At 43.1% G+C, this 23424-nt stretch overlaps 1 protein-coding gene across 2 annotated transcripts; it reads right to left on the reverse strand.

The window, feature by feature from the left end:
- Window positions 1–121: 121 nt before the first annotated feature.
- On the reverse strand, window positions 122–19255 carry SLC25A33 (solute carrier family 25 member 33). Of its 2 annotated transcripts, none has more exons than XM_054222163.1 (7): window positions 19138–19255; window positions 10541–10720; window positions 6783–6860; window positions 5307–5407; window positions 2993–3059; window positions 1373–1656; window positions 122–694 (listed from the first exon to the last, which is right to left on the reverse strand). In XM_054222163.1, the coding sequence occupies exons 1-7, from the start codon at window positions 19185–19187 to the stop codon at window positions 492–494; spliced, it is 963 nt and encodes a 320-aa protein (XP_054078138.1). In that variant the 5' UTR covers window positions 19188–19255; the 3' UTR covers window positions 122–491. The 2 variants fall into 2 exon arrangements, with proteins under 2 accessions (XP_054078138.1, XP_054078139.1); XM_054222164.1 differs by lacking the exon at window positions 19138–19255 and adding an exon at window positions 15771–15789.
- Window positions 19256–23424: the final 4169 nt, after the last annotated feature.

The following is a 23424-nucleotide window of genomic DNA, read 5'->3' on the forward strand; positions in this document are numbered from 1 at the left end:
TGTTCACACAGCAATGAATGATGCACCTTGAATAAACCAGAACTCTCAAAGTTATTTGGGCATTAGGCTATTACAGCGCTAAAATGTGAAACCACTCCAGTTGTAGTAAGACAATTTCAAATTTCCAAACAAGTACTTCGCCTGTTTTAATAGTTTTAATGAACATCAGTCCAAGAGATCACTTGATAGTATGAGGTACATTCCTTGACCACATATAGCTGTTCTTAAGGAAAAGGACAAACATAAATTAAATAGTGTAATTTAATTTAGTAGCAGTTTAATTATCATTAAGTTAAAAAAAGGTTATAATTAACTATTAACGTTAATGACTCGAGACCTTTCAGAAAGCATGAATCCAAAAGGAAATATCCAGCAGGTGGTCAAAGACTTGTAGTTTTTCCACCAGCACTGCCACCTGCATCAGTCTCTTAAAGGACTATTTGTTTAACGAAGAAATTGGTCTACAGTCTGTAACAGGAGTCTTGGCTCTGCTACTTTGCATGGTCTTCTAACAGATACACAATTAACTCATAGGTGGACAACACAATGGCTGTGTTTGGTATCTGCCGGATGAGTTGGGCAAAGAGTCCTCTATAGAAGGCGAGGTAGCCTTCTTCACGTGCTACCAGACGTGCTGTCTGAATGAAAGCCTTGTATTTAGTGCCTTCTTCTCGCAGCCGTGTCCGTATGACCTCTGCAGAAGAGAAAATCAGATCCCAAAGTTAACAAGACTTAAACTGTCTCATTGAGAAACATGCCATTACCAGGGAAGAGTATACAAAACCCAGGGACATGAAAACCTTCCTGTACCAATCGCCTGCCAGTACTTTCAGCCATGGAATCCTGTACACGTTGCCTTTCGGGCAGGAAGCAAAGTTAAAGATAAGTTCCCTATCACATGGAATAAATGGGTTACTTGCTCATTTGAGCTACTATAGAACTAAATGCTTCACTGATGCTCACATAATCAATATTGCTCTTTCTATCTAACCATGATAACATTCATGTCTACCCAAAAAGAGTAACACTGCTCAGCCCACAAGTGTTTCCCACCACTTGATCACAAAATCCCAGAGGCTGTGGGTACTCAGGTAGATGAGGCTACTGGCGAGAACAGAAGCATTAGGCATTCAATTTCTTTTTGGCATTTTTTGAGTTGTTTTTAAAGTAGGAAGTCCCAATCGCCAGCTATGTGTCTAACTGTGAATGGTGGGACCAGTACTGAAAATGCCAATGCATACTGTACATGCCACAGTAACATGCATTTGGCCATTCAAACAATTATGGATTTTACAGCCCTAAGCCCCATCTTTCATCTTGGATTACAGGCAACAGCTGTTCTACTGCAATCATAAATAAAAAGTTAACGTACCATGTGGATAAGCAATACAAGAGGCACAGCCCTTGGAAACAGCAGCAGCAAACATCAGTCCAAAGAAGTTTGTGGAGTTCCTTTCGGTCCCATTAGGAGGAGAAGGGGGCAGTTGGACTTCCTTTAAGTGCTTTTTTAAACTTTCATAAATAGCAAAGCAGATAATGGTCTCAGAAATCCCAGCATAGGAAGCAGTCAGGCCCCTATAAAAGCCGCGGATACCTTCTGTCTGGTAAACATATCTAGCACACTGCAAAGCGTTCATTGGTTTTGAACCTCTGACTCTAAAAAACAAACAGAACAGAGCATATAATGAGTCCAGAAAAAGAATTAATATTTAAAAAGACTCATGGCTTTCAATAGTTTTTATAACTACAGAAATGGTTCTCTGCTAAGTTTTACCCCAAAAATCTTCTAGGAAAGCTGCACAGAGCAGGACTATCATGCTAGGAGTGCAAACCTGGCTTTGCTAATTCACTAATACACGCTCATAATAATTCTTTCAGCTCAAGTTCTATCCAGTCTGTCACAGTTCACACCAATGCTTTAAGAGACAATAAGCACTGGAGAGACGCTGCTTTGTGTTAAACTAGTAATTCCATTTACAGCCATCTTCATCAGGCCAAGAGACAGAGGTCTGCTACCTGAGAAATGATCCTTCATTTTAAGAGGCAGCACTCAGTTCAAAGGTGCCACCCTATGAAGTGCTGGAATTAAGTCTTATAAATTATTTATAAGTTGTGGTGCCTTAAAGGATCCTTCTTATCTGACCTAACGTGTCCTTGCAGGAGAGAATTTCCATTCTAATCAGTCACATTGCTAGCAGAGTCCCTCATTGCTCTGATCTCCACCAGTGACTGTGGATCACTCAACTAAAAGATATTACTGTCAAATTCCCTCTCTGTCTTCAGGAGGTATGGTTAACAGTAATACAGTGCTGAAGGAACCAAAAGAACATTAAATCACTGCAACAGATTCTTATTGCCTCTAGAATGTTTTATGAAACTAAACTAATGTGGCTTCATTACAATTTAAACCCATCCCCCTTTCTGTTCACAGCTACTTAGCTGTGGCAGTACCCTTGGTCTGTTGCAGTAACACACACCTCTGTATGATCTAGGACCAGCACGAGTGATGTTGCCAAAGGGGCCACAAACTGCAAGCTCATGCTCAGCCTCCCACATGAGCTCCTCTGACCTTCTCATAGCTTCTATTATTGTTGTACCAAAGCATCTCAGTCCTTAATATATTTATCCTCGACACCAACCCCTGAAGCACAGAAGACTCTGTAAGCAGGAACCTGAGAGAAAATTAATGCCATGCCCAACTTTCCTTAAGATTTACAGTGAAACCAGAAACTGAACCGAACTCCGCACGCAAGGCAATTTCCACATCCTTCTCAACAGTAACTGTGCATCAATCTGAAGTAGGACACAGAGAACCTTAACCTTTAGTTAGACCAGGCAGAAGTATGGTGGCTTGAAAGGTGGAATTGAGAGTCAGGGAAACAACTGGGCAAGATCTACTGAAGTACAGAGCCATGAGTCAAAACATGGAAGTTCAGTTTTCCAGAGGCTCCCTTAATCAGGGGCATCCAATCTCCCGCAATCAGTTACTTACTTCCGTTCTAGTTGCATTCTGGTTTTCACCATCCATATAGGATTCATCAGGGAATTTGTGATAAAGGCTGAAAAAGAGAAAAGAAAACCAAAAGTATATCTGAATCCAGGCCGGTGTATTGCCATGGCAAACATGAACTTCATACACCGTGCAGTGAGACAGTTCTTGTTACCAGCTCTATTGAGAGGTTTCAAAAGACAGGCGGTGCTCAGCATGCAATCTCTCTCTTGCCTGAGAACCATCTCATGGTAAACTTCAGGAGGTGGCAACCAATGGCCTTGGAATTTCTTAAAGGATTCTTCCTTTTTGCACCTATTTTAGTATGTACTTCATGTTCCTGAAGACTGCTGTAGACAAGACACCTTACTTACTGACTGGGCTTTAGAACAACAGATAAAAGGAAACCTGTGGGGAACACACACGTGTCTTTTGTTTTCCCCAAGGCTCTAGGTGGTGCCATTGAGCCATCTCATTAACAGAATCCACCCATAACTAGGGGGTTAGTTTGGGAAAGACTGTTTTTAATGATCACTCTGGTTACTAAAGCTTGAACTAGTGGAGCTTTTCTGCAGTATTTTCCTACAAACAAAAACCAAACTATTTTACCCATCCTGGTAGGAAAAATACAACATCCTAAAACAATTTGGCTAAAACAGTGTCAAAAGTTTGCTGGTGTTTACTAATATTTTTTTCTTAAATTTGGAGACATTACCATAGCATTACGGTCAGAAAAAAGTTCATCCCAAGTTAGTAAACAACAATCTAGAAATATTTAAAAATGCTAAAAAGGAAAACAGTTCCTCTGTAGACAAGGCAAGTTAGGAGCTAGCAAATTCCTGGGATCAAACTGTGTGAGTCTGTCTTTAGCTTCCTCCAAAAGTTAAATTTTAAAATACTACCCATAACACCCAACAAGGGCAGAGACAAGGGCATCAGGTCATGCCATTATGCAGTGTTCTACAGCTGCAATATGTGGTATATAGTTTCGACTGTTCTTATTGAAAAATCTTAATTAAAAAGACACCCAAACACGTGTCTATACCAGTTTCATCTGCTTCAGCAATTTTTTTAAGACCTCCCTCAACAATGAATGTGGGCAAATCATAGACATGTCAAGTCTGTTCGCACACAAGAGAAATAATACTACTATAACTCATTCACAAAGTTACTATTAGACCTATAGGAAGTGCTGAGGCAAAAGAGCATCACTGCATTATCTATTGGATATGCTGGCACAAATCTCTGCTAAGGCCAAAGCAAGTGTATTTCCAGCTCCACCAGCATGCCTTCAGTCAAACTGCCTTGTTACTTCAGGCAGTGTTCACATCCAGTAAGGCTCAGAAATTAGGAGCCGCAGGCTTGCACTGCACAAGCAGGCAACTGCCAGTTTGACCAATACACACAAACCATACACAGATGCATGTCTCCATTAGGCTGTTCTGCAAAGTCCTACATTCCTCTTCTCTAACTCCTGAAATACTTGAGAATTACTTTCTGAAAAGGTACTCAAGGTTTCCTATAACTAAATTACGTAACAAACATATTCAATACCTTTATTATAAACTCCTTGGATGACATCGACATTTGGCTTTTAAGCCAGATGCTACAGAAGAGCAGATTTGCTTTTTTAGTAATGCTACGAAATACCAACTTAAGCTCTTCAGAGAGTGTGTTCCTTAACAGTCTCCAAAGCAAGCTTGCTAAGTCCTTTTGTCTGTTTGTTTCTGAGAGAACAGGATGTTTCCAGCCTCACAGATTTTATTTTTAAATAGTCTCTGAACTTTGGCTCATTAGGAGTGCCTTTGAACAACAGTATTGTCTCAGGAACTCAGCCACCTCTCCTGAACTCACCCTTTTGTGGAGATCATGGCTGGATATATTTCTTAAAAAGAATACCTTTCTATACCTTGCAATAGGTTCTAATGTTTTCTGGCATACACAGCCTCAACCTAAGTGTACATTTTCAGAATGCACCACATACTGGCCTCTGTATTCATTCAATTACCCAGAGCTGTCAGCCAAGACTGGTCTATTAGCCTAGGTCCTGTACAGACACACTGAAATCCAGTCCCCACGTCCTGTACAGACACACTGAAAGTCCAGTCCCCACCTCATGATTCATTCTACTTGTTTCCTAACTATTGAGAGGGAAAGAAGAAGTCTTGTAGCAAGAACAGGTTGGAATAAATGCTTTAAAAATAAAGGTGCACCTCAGAGCCACGCAGATACCAATGCATGTATTGCCTGCTGTTGGTGAGGGACTGGACACTGGGGTATTGCTGCAGACTACGGGAGATGAATTACAAATACATACCGGCAGAACCTGCAGAACAAATGTGCACAATGTTGCTGTTGGGCACAAAAATGCCATTAAATCGCTCTTTGGCTTTTGAGTAGCATGCAAAATAGACAGCTCTGTGGGGAAAAAAAAAAAAAGAAAAAGAGAGAGAGAGAAGAAAGGCAATGTAGTATACACAACATGAAATTAGACACATTACTATTCCCCCCCAAAAAAAACCCTTTCTCTCCAAGGAGGCCTCCACATGACTGCTTCCATTTACAAGGACACAGGGTTGGGGTGGTTATCTTTTGTTCTCCTTACACTACAGTGCCACTATCTGAATTGACACCCTCAAGGGTAGAAATATTTTACTTCCAGACCAACTCTGAGATAGGAGTCAACATGGTCTTGCAGACAAAGCAAGTTAGATTGAGTATCTCCACCAGCTTGGGATTGTCACTTTCCCCCCTTAGAGCCTATGTTTTCCATAAACTTGTTCAGCACCATAACTACATTAGAAGCTCAGATGATCTGCAGCAGTCAATACGATGAGAAAGAAGCTGTACGCACCAAATGCGTTCAGATCACAGCTCCTTGAAGTGAACTGCTAGGAAGAATTGGTGGCTACAATTAAGATAGCATAAGCGAGTTGCATGAAAGAGCAGGTGGTCCTGGATTCAGATCCCTGCTGCAAAAATTACCCCTACAGAAACAGGATTCCCCACTTCCAGAGGGAACATCCTACCTACTAGGCAAGCAGCCAGAGAGGGAGTACACTGCTTTTCATGTTCCTTTTTTTCAGGCAGAGAACATCTGCCAATTTTCTGATTGCTAACAAGTTTTAACATTTGCTAGGCACAAAGATCTTCAACCCTGCCAAAAATGGGACAGTCACAGGTACACGTGGAAACCATTTAGGTGCCTATAAGACTTCCAAATACAAACAAACTTTGTAGCTACTTTTACTGTTGCTGTTTAAAAAAAAAAAAAAAAAAAAGGGGTGGGGTGGGACACCCACTCACCCACCTCTTCAGGGTTATGTGGCAGCAATGCAAGTCTTTCCCCCTCAGGTGTGGTTTTTCATTTCAGAAGAATTTAGGCAATCAAGGACCAGATAGGTACTCCTCTCCCCTGGCGTCTAGCTCCAACTCAGTATTTGGCAAACACAGTTATGCATTCACAGGGAAGTAGCAGATCATATCAGAAAAATGCAAATATTAATCCTATAGATTTTTCTGCACTACTTTTCTCTTCTTTGTCAAGCATATGGTAAGAGGCTCTTGCAATGACTTGGAATTTAAGTGCCTTATTTAATCTGCACCTTCCAGTGTAAAGTGTAAAGCAGATTTTCAGAATTATTCCTTGGTATGTATACGATGCAGTATACATGCACAAATCTTAGTTTCCAAATAGGATAACTTCATGACCTATTCTTTTGAATCACAAATGCACTGCAACATTTGGGTTGTTGCCTTAAACGTGTCTTTTAGCAATAGTTTAACTATTTACCTTGATGGTGCAACTCCAACCAAGTTTGGACCCAGCCCTCGGAAGAGTGACCTTGGTCCTTCTTTTTCCAGAATTGACCTTAAAATAAAAACAAACAGGAAAAAAAAAAGGATAGTATTTGGGTTAAAAGTTATGCTTCTTGTTCCGTCAGACAATCACTCAAAAGAACTGTACAAAAGCAATAAGTATGATTTCTGAAGATATTAGCTTTTAAGCTGCATAATATAGTTGAAAATTAGCAGAATTACACACTACTGAATAAAAACCACTATACCATAAAACTTCAGTATACTACAAGCAAATGTGTGTCACATGGCACAAGGTTATAATTTCCATTCTTTGAGAGCTGTCAGGAATTGAATTAAAGTTTCATGGAGAATCCAACGATAGTTGACTCTGATGAACAGAGAGTATTTTTGGCATCCTCTTATCTAAGCAATTCAGGAGTTTGCTTCCTGTATAGAGACAAGAAGAACAGAAATCCTTTCCCCTTTCACAATTACCTAGTTACGTGTTTCTTCCCCAGAGTGAAAGCTGAATGTGGCAACCATACTACAAGCTATGCCTCCCCAGGTAGTTCAGGGATATCTGGTTTTGAGAGCATTGAGAAGAGTTCACATCATCTTTCCCAAATAAACTCCAACTACAGAGGTACTGCTGTGAATCACTGTCAGGACTGGACTTCATGAGCAGGTCTAAAGCAGGAAGATCACAAAAATGATGCTTTGTTGCAGTTCTGCAATTGCTACCGCCCAGGTTTCCAAAGCCATTTCCACCCATCTTCCCTCACACCTTAGAAGGCACGCTGGGCTAGGACTTCTCTGAAGATCAGCTGTTTGGACAGCTTCCCCAGCAGCTGCCAAGTTCTGAAGCACCTCATTAAAAAAGACTTGTCTTACAAATTCCTTGCACCACTAACAGCAGACATATTTACACGGACTAAAACAACAGCCAAACACTAGTAAACAGCCAAGTATTTACCACTGAAAGCCAGGTAGGGTCCAGTAATCACTGTGATTTCAGTGCACAGTCTGCTAGACAGCAGCCCTCTTAACTGAACTCACCATGTGAAAACCATGCAAGAACATCCAGATAACACCAGGCTCCATGGGTAGTTCACAAGCACCTGTTGGAACTGCCAATTTTCAGAATTTGCTTTCTAGGTCATTAGCACTGCTGAGAATGTTCCGCCCAGATTCCAAAACCAAACTCATTAGACAGAAGATGTTACAGGAGCTTCTGAAACACTTTTTCTGCAGCAGAGTTAAACTTTTTGTGTAAACTCCAGGGCTGAGTGTCTCCAAGGAGACAGATCCACCAACTACTTGTTCTTTGTCACTTAACAGTCACGACTGCAGATTCCAGCTGGGGTGACTCATCAGAATCTTAAATGGATTAGACAAAAACAGCATGTCCTTCTGGAGCACTTTCTATTCAGCTGCAGGCTTAACCTGCCCTCCCGAGTACCTACTTACTTTCTATTTACAGCAGTTAAGGGGCTTTCATGCTCAACACCTTTAAATCTTACAGAGCAAGTTTATATGTAGGGCTCTAATGGCTGCTTCTTTAGCCATACAATTTTCCCAAACCAGAGAGCCCAAGTCATATGCAGTTTGGCAATGCATGACCACCACTGAGAAAGGGATGGAAGAGTAAAAGCAAGAGACCTAACTTCTCTTCTTTCTTCAGACATTTGTATTTTATCAGAAAGATCATAATCAATAGCATTATCTGTTCTTCATAGACGCTGCCTGCAAGGGAATAGCAGCATAAATATTCTGCTCTCCCTTCTCAATCCTCTGAAGTAAGCAGGTTCAAAACTCGGTAATACATGCAGCTGAGCAATTCCTGAAGTGAAATAAAATCAAAATCATAGTTATCAAATTTAATGAGCTTAATAAATATATTAAAAGGTTGACCCAATTTTAAACCATCTCTCCCTAAAAGAAAAAAAGAAGACAACCCCAGAAAAAGATGGGCCAAGAGGATGAATTCAGAAACTTGTGCCTTGAAGTTTTCACTTCCTTTAGCTACAGCTGCCTGAAGTCCCATGCTGCAAGGCGAAAAGACAGCAAGGGAAAGAAGATGAAAATCAAAGGCAACTGGCACTACCTTACATTTTTCAGTCACGACTTGCTCTAGACTCACCTCTGAATAGACAAAGAAATGCCTGGCAGGGGAAAGCAGCACTGTTTACAGCACAGAAACTCCTGTCCCAGAATGACTCTAGCCAGACAGCTCTGCAGAGAATCAGAATTAGCACTGTACTGTTACATAAACCAGCATCTCCCCGCCGCCTGCCGAGCACAGAACCATTCAGCGTGCTTTCCTCGCCACTCTTTTCTTTGGCATTCCTGACACCTGATCTAAACAGGAGCTCTCTGCATCGCCCTGGGGTGCCCAATGATCCAAATAAACTCAAGCCATTTGCATGAGATCTGAACCATAAGTTTATGCTGCTTTAATATGATATCCAGTAGAAGAGATTTGGACTTTAGAGTTGCTGGTAAAACTATTCAGCACTTGCGAGCTAGATGATTCCACAATTCCTCCTCTTTATGAATACACATTTGAAAAGGGAACAGCTGGAGCATCACCTGCTGCAGTCTGAACCACACGGAAGGCTTTTAACAGAGATTGTAAGTAACACAGGTGTAGACAGGATTGATGCATAATAATAATTGGCAAAGACAACATCTAAGAGCAAACAGAGGAGAGCTCATTAAGTCAGCTACAGCTGAGGAGAAGATAAAAGCCTCCAAGACCCCAATTAGACATTATATTTCAGTGAGCCTGCTTTTGCAAAAAGTGCTTTTCCCCCACTCCCATAAATTTCAGTTATAGATCATCCACACAAGAGTGCAGACACGCATAACTTAAAATATATGGGAACGCAGAATTCTGGAGGTCATCTCGTTCAAACTCATGCTCAAAGCAGGGCCAGCTTCAAAGACAGATCAGGGGCTGACATGCATCACTAAGTGCAGAGAATCAGAAATCTTGTTACAATGCTGGTCCACTAAGGTGAGAGAAAGGCTACAGGCTCTCACTGTTACACGACACTCCAAAGAGAAGAGTGCTTCAAGAGAGGAATTAAAAATTCCCTCCATCAAGCAGGTAAATAGCATGGGAAGCAACAGCAACAAATATCTCTACTAGCTACTCAAAGCAAACTGGGAATGGCTCCAAGAAGAAGACAGCATATATGGCTTATTCAGTAGTTCAATCATTTGCCAGGAACTGGCCCCAGCTAGTAAGGATTACCTGTTCCAACGCTCAAAGGAGACAGTAAACATGATTATTCCCAATAAGAGACAAAGATGACACTTCTTAGTGTTGAGAAAAAGCCCTTTCATCTGGAGTATTTTTGTGATAGTTCCCACAAGCTAAGGCACATTAAGAGTTTACAGTACGTCCTGTGTATGGATCCCTAAGAAGTCGTAACTACCAAAAAGCCTAAATGTGAAGAGACAATTTTAAAAATAACACTTCCAGACAGTTAAATCACTTTGGAAAGTTTCTAAGTGGTGGAAACAAATTTCTGTGGAAGTTCAAAGGAACGCTCAGGAATCCTGAATACTTAATGTGTTTTTAAAAGAATAATTTATCTTGCTACTGCTGAAGGCAGAAGCCCAACTGACATGAATCCTTCCAGGGCAAGTCTGGAGCAAAATCTGCATTCCATGTTTACACAGAGGAATTGAAACTCAGATCACTGGTGTCAAGCAGTACTGAATGACAGGAGGAGCAGTACTCACTTGAGAACACTGAAGAGCCCAGGTGATACAGATGTTGGCCTGACCATTCCTTCACCACTGATGGTCCCCAGCTGGACTTGTGGGTAGTAGACAGCCCGGAAGGCTAGCTTTGAAGACTGGAGCCTAGTCTTTATTACCTCTAAGGGACACGTAAAGATGGCACCAACTGTTCCTCCGCATCTGTAAAATACAATTTAAACAGAAGACACAGTCAGGAAAAAGTAGCTGCACAGATGTGCCAAATCACAGCATGGCCTATAAATAAAATCTGAAGACTTGTCTCCAGTTGCTCCACATCGTGGACAAGTTCTTAGAAAGCAGGGCGGCCTTGGCATTAGGCAAAAGAGACTGTTCCCAAGCCCTGGGGAGGGAAGGTTGAGGAACTCTTACAATGATCATGTGTAGTGATGAGACCAGTAAACACAAAGATGATACCCAGCACTAACAAAAAATCCCTGACTAACCATCTGCTTGTCCCATGTTCTGCCAGGACTTGGAATTCTGCCTGTAAAAACTTCAGAGCCATCCATGTTTCAGAGGTTGTTGTCCTAAAACAGACATACCCTTGGATGGATTTTTCTTATGGGAAGCAGGAAGCTGGCAGATGAGAACAAGCCACTGGGGATTAGGACACTACAGACTGAAAACACAGGAATATCGTTCTTTGTCATTTCAGTACTTATGATTAAAACAGCTGTCTACAGAAGTAGGAAATATCAAAACTACACTAAATTAGGCCCTCTTAAAAACAATGGATATCAACTACTTTTTTTGGAGGTGGAGGGAAGGAAGCTGCAAGGATGAGAGGGAGGGTGGGAAAACACAGTAACAAGACAAAAAGGCTACTAAAGAACAGAATTCCCATACTCTGATAACAGAAGGACAAAAATAAAATACTGCGCAACCACACATATATGTGTGTGCATATATACATACACATATAGACACACACACGCATATATATAAATATACATACATAAAGACGAAATAAGCGATCCTATAATAGGCATATACTCATCTTAATGTAAGCAGACTGAGCCTCAGAAAAAGCACACCAGGCCAAGCATATAAGGTGTACGAGTCCTAACTTTCATTTTAGTCAGTGATCTGGAAAGTGACTGGTCAAACCATTTCTCTCTCTACTGCTGTTCGTCTTTGGTAATTGAATGTCCCTTCTGTCAAACTCCACAATTAAACATAATGTTGATGTTGGCTAAAAGGCATTATGTCTAAATTTTATTAATGAAAGACATTGGGACTTAGGATTTACTACAACTGAACCTATTGACTAGGAAATATACAGATGCATCCAACAGAAGAAACTGTGTTTTCACTGAGACTAGCAACATGATTTAACAGCATGCTTCAATGAGTTTCTCCTTTAAGTTCTTGCTTCTTCCTCTTGCCAGCTGAAAGGGTAAAAACCTAAATTAGGGACAATCCACACATCCGAAGTGACAGATGCTAAAAGAAAGAGCTTTGCCTTTAAACCACTTATGCTTTGACTGTTGAATAAAGTCACAGAGTTGTTCATGGAACTAGGTACACAGCAACTGAAGTTGTGTTATTTGGCTCAAAAACAGTGTTCACAGAGACCTTATCAGGCCCCTGATTATTTTGTGTACTGAACAAGGGCTTGGACACAAGCCTTCTGTTGTGTCAATACTGCTCTGGAGGACATCGCTTCAGTTTATCCTTTCTCTGTTTTGTCAGATGCATCTCACATTGCTCACATTTCTCTGAAATTAAATCTTTGGGGAAAAAGAGAGGTCGGGAATGGCTTCTCCAGCAAAACCTTTCCTGTCCCACAGCTCATACAATTCGGAGCTGGAAGTGTTTTCAGGATCCCTCTTGCAGATCCCCATTGCCACCTTTCCTACTATTTATATCCAATACAGACACAAGTATGTATAATTAACACCTGACTAATCAACATACTCAAAAGAAATTGTAAGTCTGTAGGAACTCGATAAAGAGAATTTGATTGCCTTAATGCCCAACTCATTTATCTATCAACACTCCACTACTGCGGACTCCTTCTTCAGCTCTCTTGTATTTCACATTTATGAACATTAAAACAATACTTTCACAGTAACAATTCATAAATTCAGAACACTGAAACTCCATTTGCTGTTTCTGAACTACCAGCTGCTCAGTCTAGAGTGACATCTTGCCATACAATTTTTAGCCTCTCTGGCATATTCCCTCCTGCATCAGCTGTCTTCTTGCCTTCCTAGCCCACTCCTTGCCTTTCATCCTTTTAGTTTGATAATCCAGTTAATTTATTCAGCCTTTAGTATTTAAGTACTTCTGGTAATGCATATGTAAATCCTCTGATATTCAACACAATGAGTTAATATCTGCATCATCAGTTTTAACAGCTCAGAGTTTATGCTGTCAGTGTGACATTTAAGAAAAAAACATTATCTAACAGAGCAATTCTCGGAATGTCAACGGGGTGCATACATTATGTCCCAAATATAAATCAGCAGATAGTTCAATTAAGGACTTTGATGTATTGGGCAGCTTTTTCAGATGAGCTGATTTTCCTCCACGTGGGAATTATATGCATCATACACTGGTGTTGCTCTATTCCCTGGAAACATCATTGAAAAATAACACACTGTGCATAAAAGAAACACTTTGTATTCCTAGGGTGTTCCAAATGCCTACATCTGGGAAGAAAGGAAAAACAACCAGCCTTCCTCAGCTACATAAACAGTCATGAACCCTGAAAGAGTCAGATTATGGATACAGAGCCAGATAAATTTCATTTGTGAAAATCTTCTCCTGCAACCAAGGCAAAACAGTCTTCATACTGGTTTGAGTTGGGGGGGGGTGATATATCAGTGCAGAACTACAGTTCCAGAGATGTTAAGCAGTGCTTACTGCATTAGCCTCTTGCAAAAATCCCAAAACAATATCTAAATCTGTGCTTGGCCAAAAGATAGAAACCTCCCCGGAAATAAAACACTATGGTAGGGTATCTTCAAGAGGTCCCATGGCAAGCACATAATTATGGAACAAGAGGTTCCCAGCTACGCTCTGCATGTATCACAGATACAAAACCTCTTCAAAGTGAGACAACCAACAATTCATCAGCTTTGGCCTGTCACTTCCTGCCAGAAAAACAGTATTTGCACTTCAGGCTTTGAAACGCCTCCTCTAGTTACATGATGGGCCAGGCATATATTACCACTTGAGCAGTAAAATACAATTCTCTGCTTTGTAATGTCCAAACAAAGGAACTAAGGAAACTCTTGGTTTGAGAACATTAAACATACTTTGTGTTTATGGAGATATATAATGTACTATACATTAGGAGCTGCAGAAAAAATTTTTACTTCCATAAAACGAAAACACTGTTTAAAAAAGCATGCCAAGGATTTAAATCTCAAAATCCAGTTCCAATTTTTCTCTTGCTGACAGGTTTCTATCTTTACAAAGTCCACCCCCGATATACCAATGACTTGCATTTCAAAGAAACTCTCAGCGCCCACTAGCACAATTGATACAGATGCCAAGAATCTTAATTAAGAGTAGGGCTTACTTCATCTGTCTTAGATTTAATCAATGAGCAATATTCTTAATACCGCTAACAACACAATGTTAGACCAAGTTCTGCAAAACAAAAACAAACCAAAAAAATCATCCAAACCTTTCATGATCTTTCAGCAGAGTATCACTGGTTTTATCAAGATCACGAGCAAAGATGATGAGACGCTCGGTTAGAGGAATCATAACTTACAACCCAGCCTTACACATTTTGCTATGTGAGCATTTGAAATTACCTCTTCCTCCTCAAAGGACAGCAACTACTCTCAACATTTAACAGTGAATTTTTGACAGACAGGAATCAAGTGAAACACTTACATAAGAAGTATTAGTGCAAATAGTCTGGCAACTATACTCCACAGGCTACTCTAAGAACCAGGTTGACAAGTATACGTCAATTCACGCTTCATGGATAGCACCACATATGGCTTTAAATGTCAAAATACACCTTGGGCAATCATTTGGTATTACTGACTGGACCGCTCTGATGGATTCAGAAGCCTGCAGAGCTCCCTGAACACAGCTGCAAGACTGAATTCAGCGGGACAGCTAGGGATACAGCTAAACCATGGCACTAACAGTGCGGAGTACTATCTGCTTTCCCAGTTGCTGACATAGGATCATGCCCATGAAGGCAAATAAGGAAATCCCACAGTGAGCAGTATATTCACAGCAAGCGTGGTAAGTTTTAAATGAGATGGTATTTGCAATAGGAATTTCATTGTTTTTCTAAAATGTGCCATATGCTCTAGCCTGACACGCGTGGCATAAACAGCAACGCAGGTTGTAGCTTTGATATTTCACTACTGCATCATCAAGACTGTAAACAAAACAAGCTGCTGCATTCTCAGATGCCATAGGAAATTGAGTCTCAAACAACACAGACTGTTCCTAATGCATTAATTTTGAGTTATTAGGCATTCAACAAATTTCCAGCTAATAATGTTATCATTGGGTATAGATATTCCTGTAAGCACTTACTACATTCCTTGAGCTAATATACTGTTAGTGAATTACATAGTGCACATGAGAACCTAACCTAGACAGCAGTCTGAAGACAGTCAACCTCAGCATCACCTCTAGCTGCCTTGGACCACGCACAGTATAGCGGACACATACACTTAGGTGAGGTGCATCAAACACCTCTCGGCCACAACCAAATCAATCAACCTATGCCCATGGAGACAGATGTCACTATGCCTTCAGTTCAAAGCAGCTTCACGTCACCAACCTTCCTAAAGTATGCTTCCAACTCTTTTACAGGTGGCTTAAGCAAGCTTTGGTACCTAGGATTCCTTTTCAGAGCCATATGAGCAAGGAAGTAACGGACTTAGGCCTCAATAGCAAGAGAGAAAAATGTCACAAACATGGTTTTACTCAAACAAACAGTCCCTGCAGTTCGAACCAAACTACTAAAGAACACACAGTACCTATAAGAAATCAAGATAAAAAGGTTGTTGCCAGTTTTTGCTCTTTGCCAGTTCTATGAAGGGCACTGCACCTCTAAATACCACTTCTTAGGAAATCCCTGTAGTAAACAGTACTAGTCCAGCTGGAAAGACAACATGAAGTAACCTCTGCTGCAGCCTAGTCCAGTTTTTCCCAAACAAAAACAAGCAACAACTGCACTGACTTCTGCAGGGAAGCAGGAACCCAGACTTGTAAACACGCTTACATTTGTTGTGCAACTCAGGCATCATTCTCTTTGCTGCTTCTGAAATCTTCCCTGCCCTCAGAGTCATCTTCCCACCAAAATGCCAAGACCCTTTGGTTTGCTGTTATTAGTGTAAGCCTTAAAAGGAACTAACAGAAACAAAAGGAAGTCAGTGAGTCTGCTTATAATAAGTTAGCTAATAGGAAGCCGTTTCTTTCAACAACTTGGGAACAGTTTCTAATCATAGAATGGTTACATTTGGAAGGGACCTTAAAGACCATCCAGTGCCACCCCCCGCCCTGGGCAGGGACACCTCCCACCAGCCCAGGTCGCTCCAAGCCCCGTCCAACCTGGCCTTGAACCCCTCCAGGGATGGGGCAGCCACAGCTGCTCTGGGCAACCTGGGCCAGGGGCTCACCACCCTCACAGCAAACAATTTCTTCCTAATATCCAACCTAAATCTACCCTCTTGCAGTTTAAAACCATCACGCCTCATCCTATCACCCCACTGCCCCATAAAGAGTCCCTCTCCACCTTTTCTGTAGGCCCCCTTTAAGTACTGGAAGGGGCTATAAGGTCTCCCCAAAGACCTTATTCGAGTGCGTTTCATCACTCCTAGCCTCTGAAGTATTAAACACTTCTCTTCTGGCCATTAAGATTACCCGAGGCTAGCCTGCCTTCCTTGTGCACACATAAGGATCCTGTATTACATCTTCTTAAGCAGACACTGCACCCCATCCTCACCTTCACAGGAAGCTATCACAATACCAATAATGTCTCTATCAAAATTATTTCAAGTGCACGGGTTGCTCGTGCTTTATCTGCAAAAAAACCTTTATAATTGAACAAAGGTTAGCATCTTACACAACTTATAAAGTATTCTAAACTTCCAACACTTTCTTCTGCTGGAGGGGTAATTTGACCCAACATCCTGGTTCTGCAAACAGCTTTATGTCATAATACAACCCATTTCTTATAATAGGTTTCACTGAAAAGAAGTGCAAAGGTAAAGATATTTGAAGGACTGAGGAAGGACCTGAACGGAGACTATTACTCAAGCACTAACACACTAACAATTTATTCTAAAATTCCTTTGGTGATGTAAAAGATGTAGCAAAATATTATCACAGCTGAGCTCCTTTAATCAGATTTTATTGAGCTGGCTACCTTTACCACTACTAAGAACTGCAATGCGTAATGCAGACATGGCACAGCGCCTCATATCTAATGTGATTAGTGTCTCTGGATAGTCCAGCACCCCTCCAAACACATCATGTATTTCCTACTACAGTTCTTATGTGTAGAGAAAGGTGTTCTAACAGCTTGGGCAATGTTCAATTTCTTGTTCTATCCAGTGAGCCGTAAGAAGTCTGCATCTCTCTCTTGAAGAGATAATAGCATTAGTAGATATGTACGCATTCAGGATATGGAAGTTCAGGGCCTTGGACAGGGAACCGCTCTGAAATAAACTGGATGGTGGCGGCCGTGTAGTGAACCAAACACTTTAGCATTGACTGGTGCACAAGAAGACTAAATTTGCTGTCTCATTTTCCTTTCTGTAACACTATAGCAAGATAAATGATGGTACACTCTTATAAGTCTCTGTAAATAACAAGATATACTGAATAAGAATCATGTCCAGCAATGAATATTTAAAGGCCTGTAGACCCTAAAAGACCATCTCTTTCCTCCCTGCTATATTTTCATTGCTGCTTTAGAAATAGATAAATCTTATTATGTCAGAGTGGTGAGGGGGATATTCCCTGCTGCGTTTCCATTCTTCCCTCCCATGCTCTCTCACGAACAGATTGGACCCGGTGCCTTGCTAGGCCTGCTGTAGAAAATGGCTGTTTACTAGGAACCTTAGAGAAGGTAAAGGGTATGTTAAATGAGTAAGGAAGATGCTGATCATCCAGTATACTACACTAAAACACCAATGAGGTTAAAATGCCTATTTATTTATAGTCTGACGAGCTATGTGAGGACACCTAGAGTTCTGGATAGGCATCGTTACTATCCAAACCAGTTGCATATGTGCATTCAGGTCCAGTTTCTGTCACGGGCTCCAGGTATTGCTCTAATGCAAGTGTGGGAGGCAGGGGAAGGACAGGACTCAAAACAACACATACTATCCAAGTCAGCAGAAGGGCGGCAGTGTCTCTGAAAAAAACTTAGCTTTGCTGGGTTTAATATTATCTTAAATGAACTTACTGCTCCAGGGACGTGTCAGAGGAGACTGAAGTCTCCTACTTAGCAACAGAAGAAACAATGGTCTACTATTAAACAGATTTAAACTAACAATAGATTTCATGTTGGCTTCCTAACTATTGTCAGCTGACAAGCACTACAGAATATTCTACTACTTATTAAGCCATTAAAAAAAGATTAAAACAAAAGATGATTTCTGATAAGGACAGAAGTGCATACAACAGCACTAACTATCTGCATAGCAGGTTATTCTTTAAAATTTATTTTTAAGTTCCACCATAAAACAATCTTACTGGACTCCTATTACAATTACTGTAATAAGTTAATTAACAGTGCTTTTTAGGAGGGTTTTTGGATTCCGGGTTGAGGTGGGTGGGGTCGTTACTTTAAGATTTTAACACAACAAGAGGTTTACAACTCCCTGCAAGAACTTAAAAGAAGTGGCCTGGCATGCTGTGTCACTTAGAAGTATCACGACCTTCTCTAACTCTCTTTCCCCCCCATCTCTTTTTGCAGTACTTGCTTTTCAGTATAATTATATGCATCAGGCAGTTACACAGCCCCCGCTATTAACTGTCACCTATGCAGAGCTTATTGAAGTGTTGTACAGGTATGTTCCTTTACAAAAATCAAGCTATTCCATCAAAAAGCATAAAGCCTGCTGCCTGGACATTGCCTTTTGGATGACATCCCTCAGTCCCTGCTTGATTCAGGGCAGGATTTAGAGTAAAGCATTTCATTTAACCGAGCTGGGTGCTGCAGCTATGTAATATTTCGAATTATATATAGCTAAATGTCACAGCAGCCCAACTAACTCTGCCCAGCGCTGACCTCAAGCTGTACCGTGATCCTTTCTTAGCTTTTCTGCCTGGCTGTTAGGCATCCTGCCTAAGGATGTAATTGCTAATTCTGGGCCTCCTTCACAGAGACAGCGAGGAGAAGAACGTTGCCAGGCTGCTCAAAGGGCGGCAGGCACCGTTGTGAGGGCGAGGGTGGAAGGGCCGCGCTCGTCGCCCACTGCCCGTTCCCCCGTTGCAGGCCGGGGGAGGGCAGGCCGCAGACCCCCGCCGCCCCTCAGCCGCGGCCGGGCGGGAATCCCCCTCAGCGGGGCCCGCCCCGCCGGGCCCTCGCCCCGCGCCACCCGGCCCAGCTCCTCCGCCGCGGCGGAGGCCGCACTCACCCCCCGGCGAAGAGGTGCAGCAGCGTGTTCTCCTGCGGGCCGCCCGCCATCCTGCCGCTGCTGCCGCCGCCGGCTCCGCCAGCCGCAGGCGGAGGCCGGGCCCCGGCGCGCACGTGACGCCGGCGGGCGGCGCGGGCTGCGTCACACGGCCGCGCGTGACGTCACGGCGGGCAGCCCCGCCCCCGGCCGTGTCGCGCCGGAGCGCGCTATGGAGGCTCGGGGGGGAGAGAAGCGGAGGGTGAAAGCGAGGAGAAACTCGTGGGTTGGGATAAAAGGCAGTTTAACGGGTAGAGGCAAAGCTGCACGTGAGGGCAAAGCAAACCAAGGAGTTCGTTCCCTGCTCCCCCTGGGCAGGCGGGTGCTCAGCCATCCCCAGGAAACCAGAGCTCCATCGCTGTAACGGTGCCTTGGGGAGACAGACGCCATCACTCCGAGTGTGTCTCCCCTTCCTTCTTCTCCCCCAGCTCTATACACTGAGCGTAACGTCCCAGGGCATGGAGTATCCCTTTGGCCAGTTGGGGTGACCAAAAGCTGTGTCCCCTCCCAGCTCCCTGTGCCCCCCAGCCCATCGCTGGGGGGGTGGCGTGACGCGCAGAACAGCCCTTGAGAACTCAGCAACCACCACCGCCACCAGCGCGCTGACACACTTCCCATCCCAAACCCAAACACAGCACCTGCTGCCAGCACCAAAGTCAACCCCGTCCCAGCTGAAACCACAACAGGAGCCAATGCCAGAGCTCAGGCTTGCTTTGGGCCCACGTTTTTAGGTGTAAACCTGGCCTCAGGTTGGATGTAAGGTAAGCTGGCACAGAGAGAAGGAAGCGCAGGCTGGGTCCTTGGTGATGTGAGCCACAGGCATGCACGGCTCCATCGCTGGAAATCCTGTCAGCTGTGGCAGCGACATCTCCCTGGCCTTTCACCATGTGTTCTTGAACCATACACTGCAAGGACAGATGGGGTAGGCAGCTTATTTAAGCTGAGATGCTGCAAGCAGAGCATAGATGTGCCAAACGGGCCAATGACGTGGACATGCGGAAACATAAAAATCATGTTGTGCTGTAGCCTGTGCTCTGGCACGTCCGAATGGTGGCATCCAGTGAGCAGTACAGAAATAGTCTTTCTCCCCCCCTAATCCCCAAGAATTCCAGAAACGTCAAGCTCTTCTTTATGCGAATGGTTCTTCTGTTTTTATATTAATATTAAAAACAGAGGAAATATCTCAGTTATTTAACTAATCCAACAAAAAAAGTCGAGTGCTGTTTACATATTCAAAGCATGCAGCTTTCCTCTGGTCCTTTGAACGCCCTGGGGGAAAGCTCAGACATCTGCACCGCCGGGTAAGTGACCCGCTGAGTATTTCTGAGAGGCGGATCAACAATGATCTTTAGAAGTATTTGTATTTAAGGGACACGTGACAGGAGGTTTTTAAAATTTACACTCCCCTAAAGTCAGTGGCAGAACTTTGGCCCAGTGCAGTGATTTACACTCATCTGTAGGATAAATGCCATCAATTTATATGCTGTGGGTTAATTTCACAGCCAGGACATTTAGGAATGTCTGGCTTTTAACATTAACGTTAAAATCCTGAGGAAAACATTAAAATCTACAGAAAGACCCTAGGTCTGCATATTTTCCATATACACGAGTTTTCTATTATCCTTGACTTGAACAAACAGCCTCATAGCTTAAATTCAGATCCAGACATGAACTTCACTCCTGCCTTATGGCACAAACCAGATTTCCCAGTCCTAATACTTCTAGGCACTGTTCGAAATTTGGGTGTGCACATTCCCAGCATTTAGACTTCAGCCTACTCAGGGGAAAAACATGGCTTAAGGGTTAAAAATCAAGAGAAGAAGCGATACCTGGGTCTGCACTGGGGCCAGTGCTGTTTGGGTGTGCCTGTCCTGAATACTCACTCTCCAAAGAACAGCCCTTCTAGACCTTTCTGTTTCTTTTTGAGGTGATGGTGATGAACCCTAAGGTGCTACAAAGACCAGTTGCCTCTAAGTGATCTTATGTGATGGCTGAAGAGTAATGATCTACTGAAGCAGAATCAGGCTAGTGGACAAGGGTGGTGGCATCCCTTGTCTACAGAGTTTGCTGAAATTAAGGAATGAATACAGCATTAAGCGCAAATAGGATCTGAGGCAAAGTTACTGCTCTGACCATGTTGTCCCCACACATCCCGGGATCCTGAGGACCCCAAGTCATCATTGAGATTCTATAAAGTTACGCTTTGTCATAACCTAGAATATAAACCCACAATCCAAGCAGCAATATGGATTTCCGAGTTGTAAGTATATCAAGGATGCTGGGGCTGTCAAACAGTGAGATAAATGAAGTTTTCTCTAAAGTGTAACAGATCACGCAAATGAATCTAAGAATAAAAAAAATCTGGAGAGGAGATGACTCAGAAGAGAGCTGGCAGGCGTTGCAGGTTTATCAGAATGCAGATGACTCTATTAACATATCTCTTTTGTTTGCTCGAGGTATTGATTCAACCACCATGTGATCTTTGGAGGCCCACCTTGTTTATAGTGCCTCTCACCAGCTAAAAAAAGCCACTGACCTTATCACAAAGACTTCCAGATAGGTATAAGCATTGAGATAACACATCTATGGCACCTGATAACGTCAACACAACCAGTTCTGGCTGTGAGGACCCCTCTGCTGAGACTTCCAGCTCAACACAACAGTGGTACACACGCATGCTGCAAAGGGTAAGGAGTCACATAAACACACATACGTGTACAGTGAAAGCTGGGCCAAGTATTCTCATTGACACACATACATAAACTACAAACACACAAAGGCAGGGCTACTAGCCTTTTGCAGTCACACACACAGGGCCCTATTACACATACGTACACATAGTTGGACAGGACTTGGCTAAGCGTTTTCCCACATGCCCAAATAAAAAAACCTCCCCACACACATCAAAACCAGTTTTGACCCCCAGTCTTACACTCCCAGTTCCACAGAGGCAAAGCAGCCCTTCTCACAGTGTGCGCATGTGCACAAACACAACAGTTTGTGGGGAGATATGCAGTGGCAGGAGGTTATTTCTCGCCCACCAGCAAATTTAGGAAAACAGCTCCTAGCTCAAAGGGGTCTGTAGGGCCTGGGGAGCTGCCAGGCAGTCCTTTACAGACTGGAAATGGGGAGACTGACCTGAGTGACAGAAAAAAACCTGCTTCAAGCAGGGGGTAGAGGAAAGGAAGGAGAAATCAACTTTCCTGGACAACAGTGGATGGGGTGACTATGACACGGCAGGGAAAGGAATGAGGTGAGATGTTCAAGTAGGCAAGTATGTTCAAGTATCAGTCAGCTGGTTTAGGGGCACAAAGACGTGGGGGAAGCTAATCCTGACAGGATCTGACAGGGCAGAGTTGTGCAAGCTGTATGAAAAAGGATGGGAAGTTGCTATGGCAAGGGCGGTTGAGGAGAGAAGCAGCTGTGCCTTCTGGGCACAAAGAAGGAGAAGAAAATCAGTTTAAGTAACTGGAGCATGTAGGGTCCTTCAGAATGTGCACGTGGGGTGGGTGTCCTTTCCCCCTTTTTTTTTTTTACTCCGTTGCCGTTCCTTTGCTCTTTCCCTGCCCTTATGCTGTGCACTTTGAAGAATCTCTTGCAGCTGTCGGTTGGTAATTGGGCAGCGGGGCTTTTCTGTAAGGCGACGGGCTGGGCAGGAGCAAGAGCAGCTGACAGGCAGGAGAGAAGTGCCAGGGCCCCTGTCTTGGGTGGCAGCCCATGCCGGGGGGTGTGCGGGAGGCGTAGGCTCAAGACAGCCACTCATCAAACGGCTTCCCAGAAAACCCTCTGGACAAGGGTTTCTAGCAGGACTGCCTGTGATCTGAGACGCGGGGAAGGATGTGACCAGAACACAGCCATTTGGAGTCGGTTCACTGACTGGCATGGCAGGGTTATGTATGCAGGAGGAAGGTCACGTTACAATTCTCAACGTTAAAGCGGTAGGGCCCGATTTCCAGTTCCTCTGTTTCCATGTGGGCTGGGCTGAGGTAGGACAGGTGAAGGTCAGCAAACTTTAAACTGTTTGTAACTTTGTTCTAATGTACGCTCTGCATCCTATGGCTCCATACAAAAGCAAAAATGGGCAGCAACAGAAAACAGCCATAAGGGCAGACTGCAGATCAGCACCTCGCTGTCTGCCCCCTGTGTGAGACTAACGAGGCCTATGATGACTTCTTTAAATACTCAACTCTCAGAGAAACATCTACACTCACTCTATGTCCCTTGGTACTGCCACAGAGACATGCAGCAGCC

Source organism: Rissa tridactyla, chromosome 16 (genome assembly GCF_028500815.1).
Source record: "Rissa tridactyla isolate bRisTri1 chromosome 16, bRisTri1.patW.cur.20221130, whole genome shotgun sequence".
NCBI lineage: Eukaryota > Metazoa > Chordata > Aves > Charadriiformes > Laridae > Rissa > Rissa tridactyla.

Coding starts and splice junctions, on each gene's coding strand:
- SLC25A33 (XM_054222163.1), bottom strand. CDS start 19,187: ATGGCGGGCGGCCCGCAGGAGAACACGCTGCTGCACCTCTTCGCCGGG. Junction 6,861..10,540: donor GGGCTCTTCAGTGTTCTCAA/GTGAGTACTGCT, acceptor TTTTATTTTAAG/GTCAATTCTGGAAAAAGAAG. Junction 695..1,372: donor TTGTATTGCTTATCCACATG/GTACGTTAACTT, acceptor TCTCTTCTGCAG/AGGTCATACGGACACGGCTG.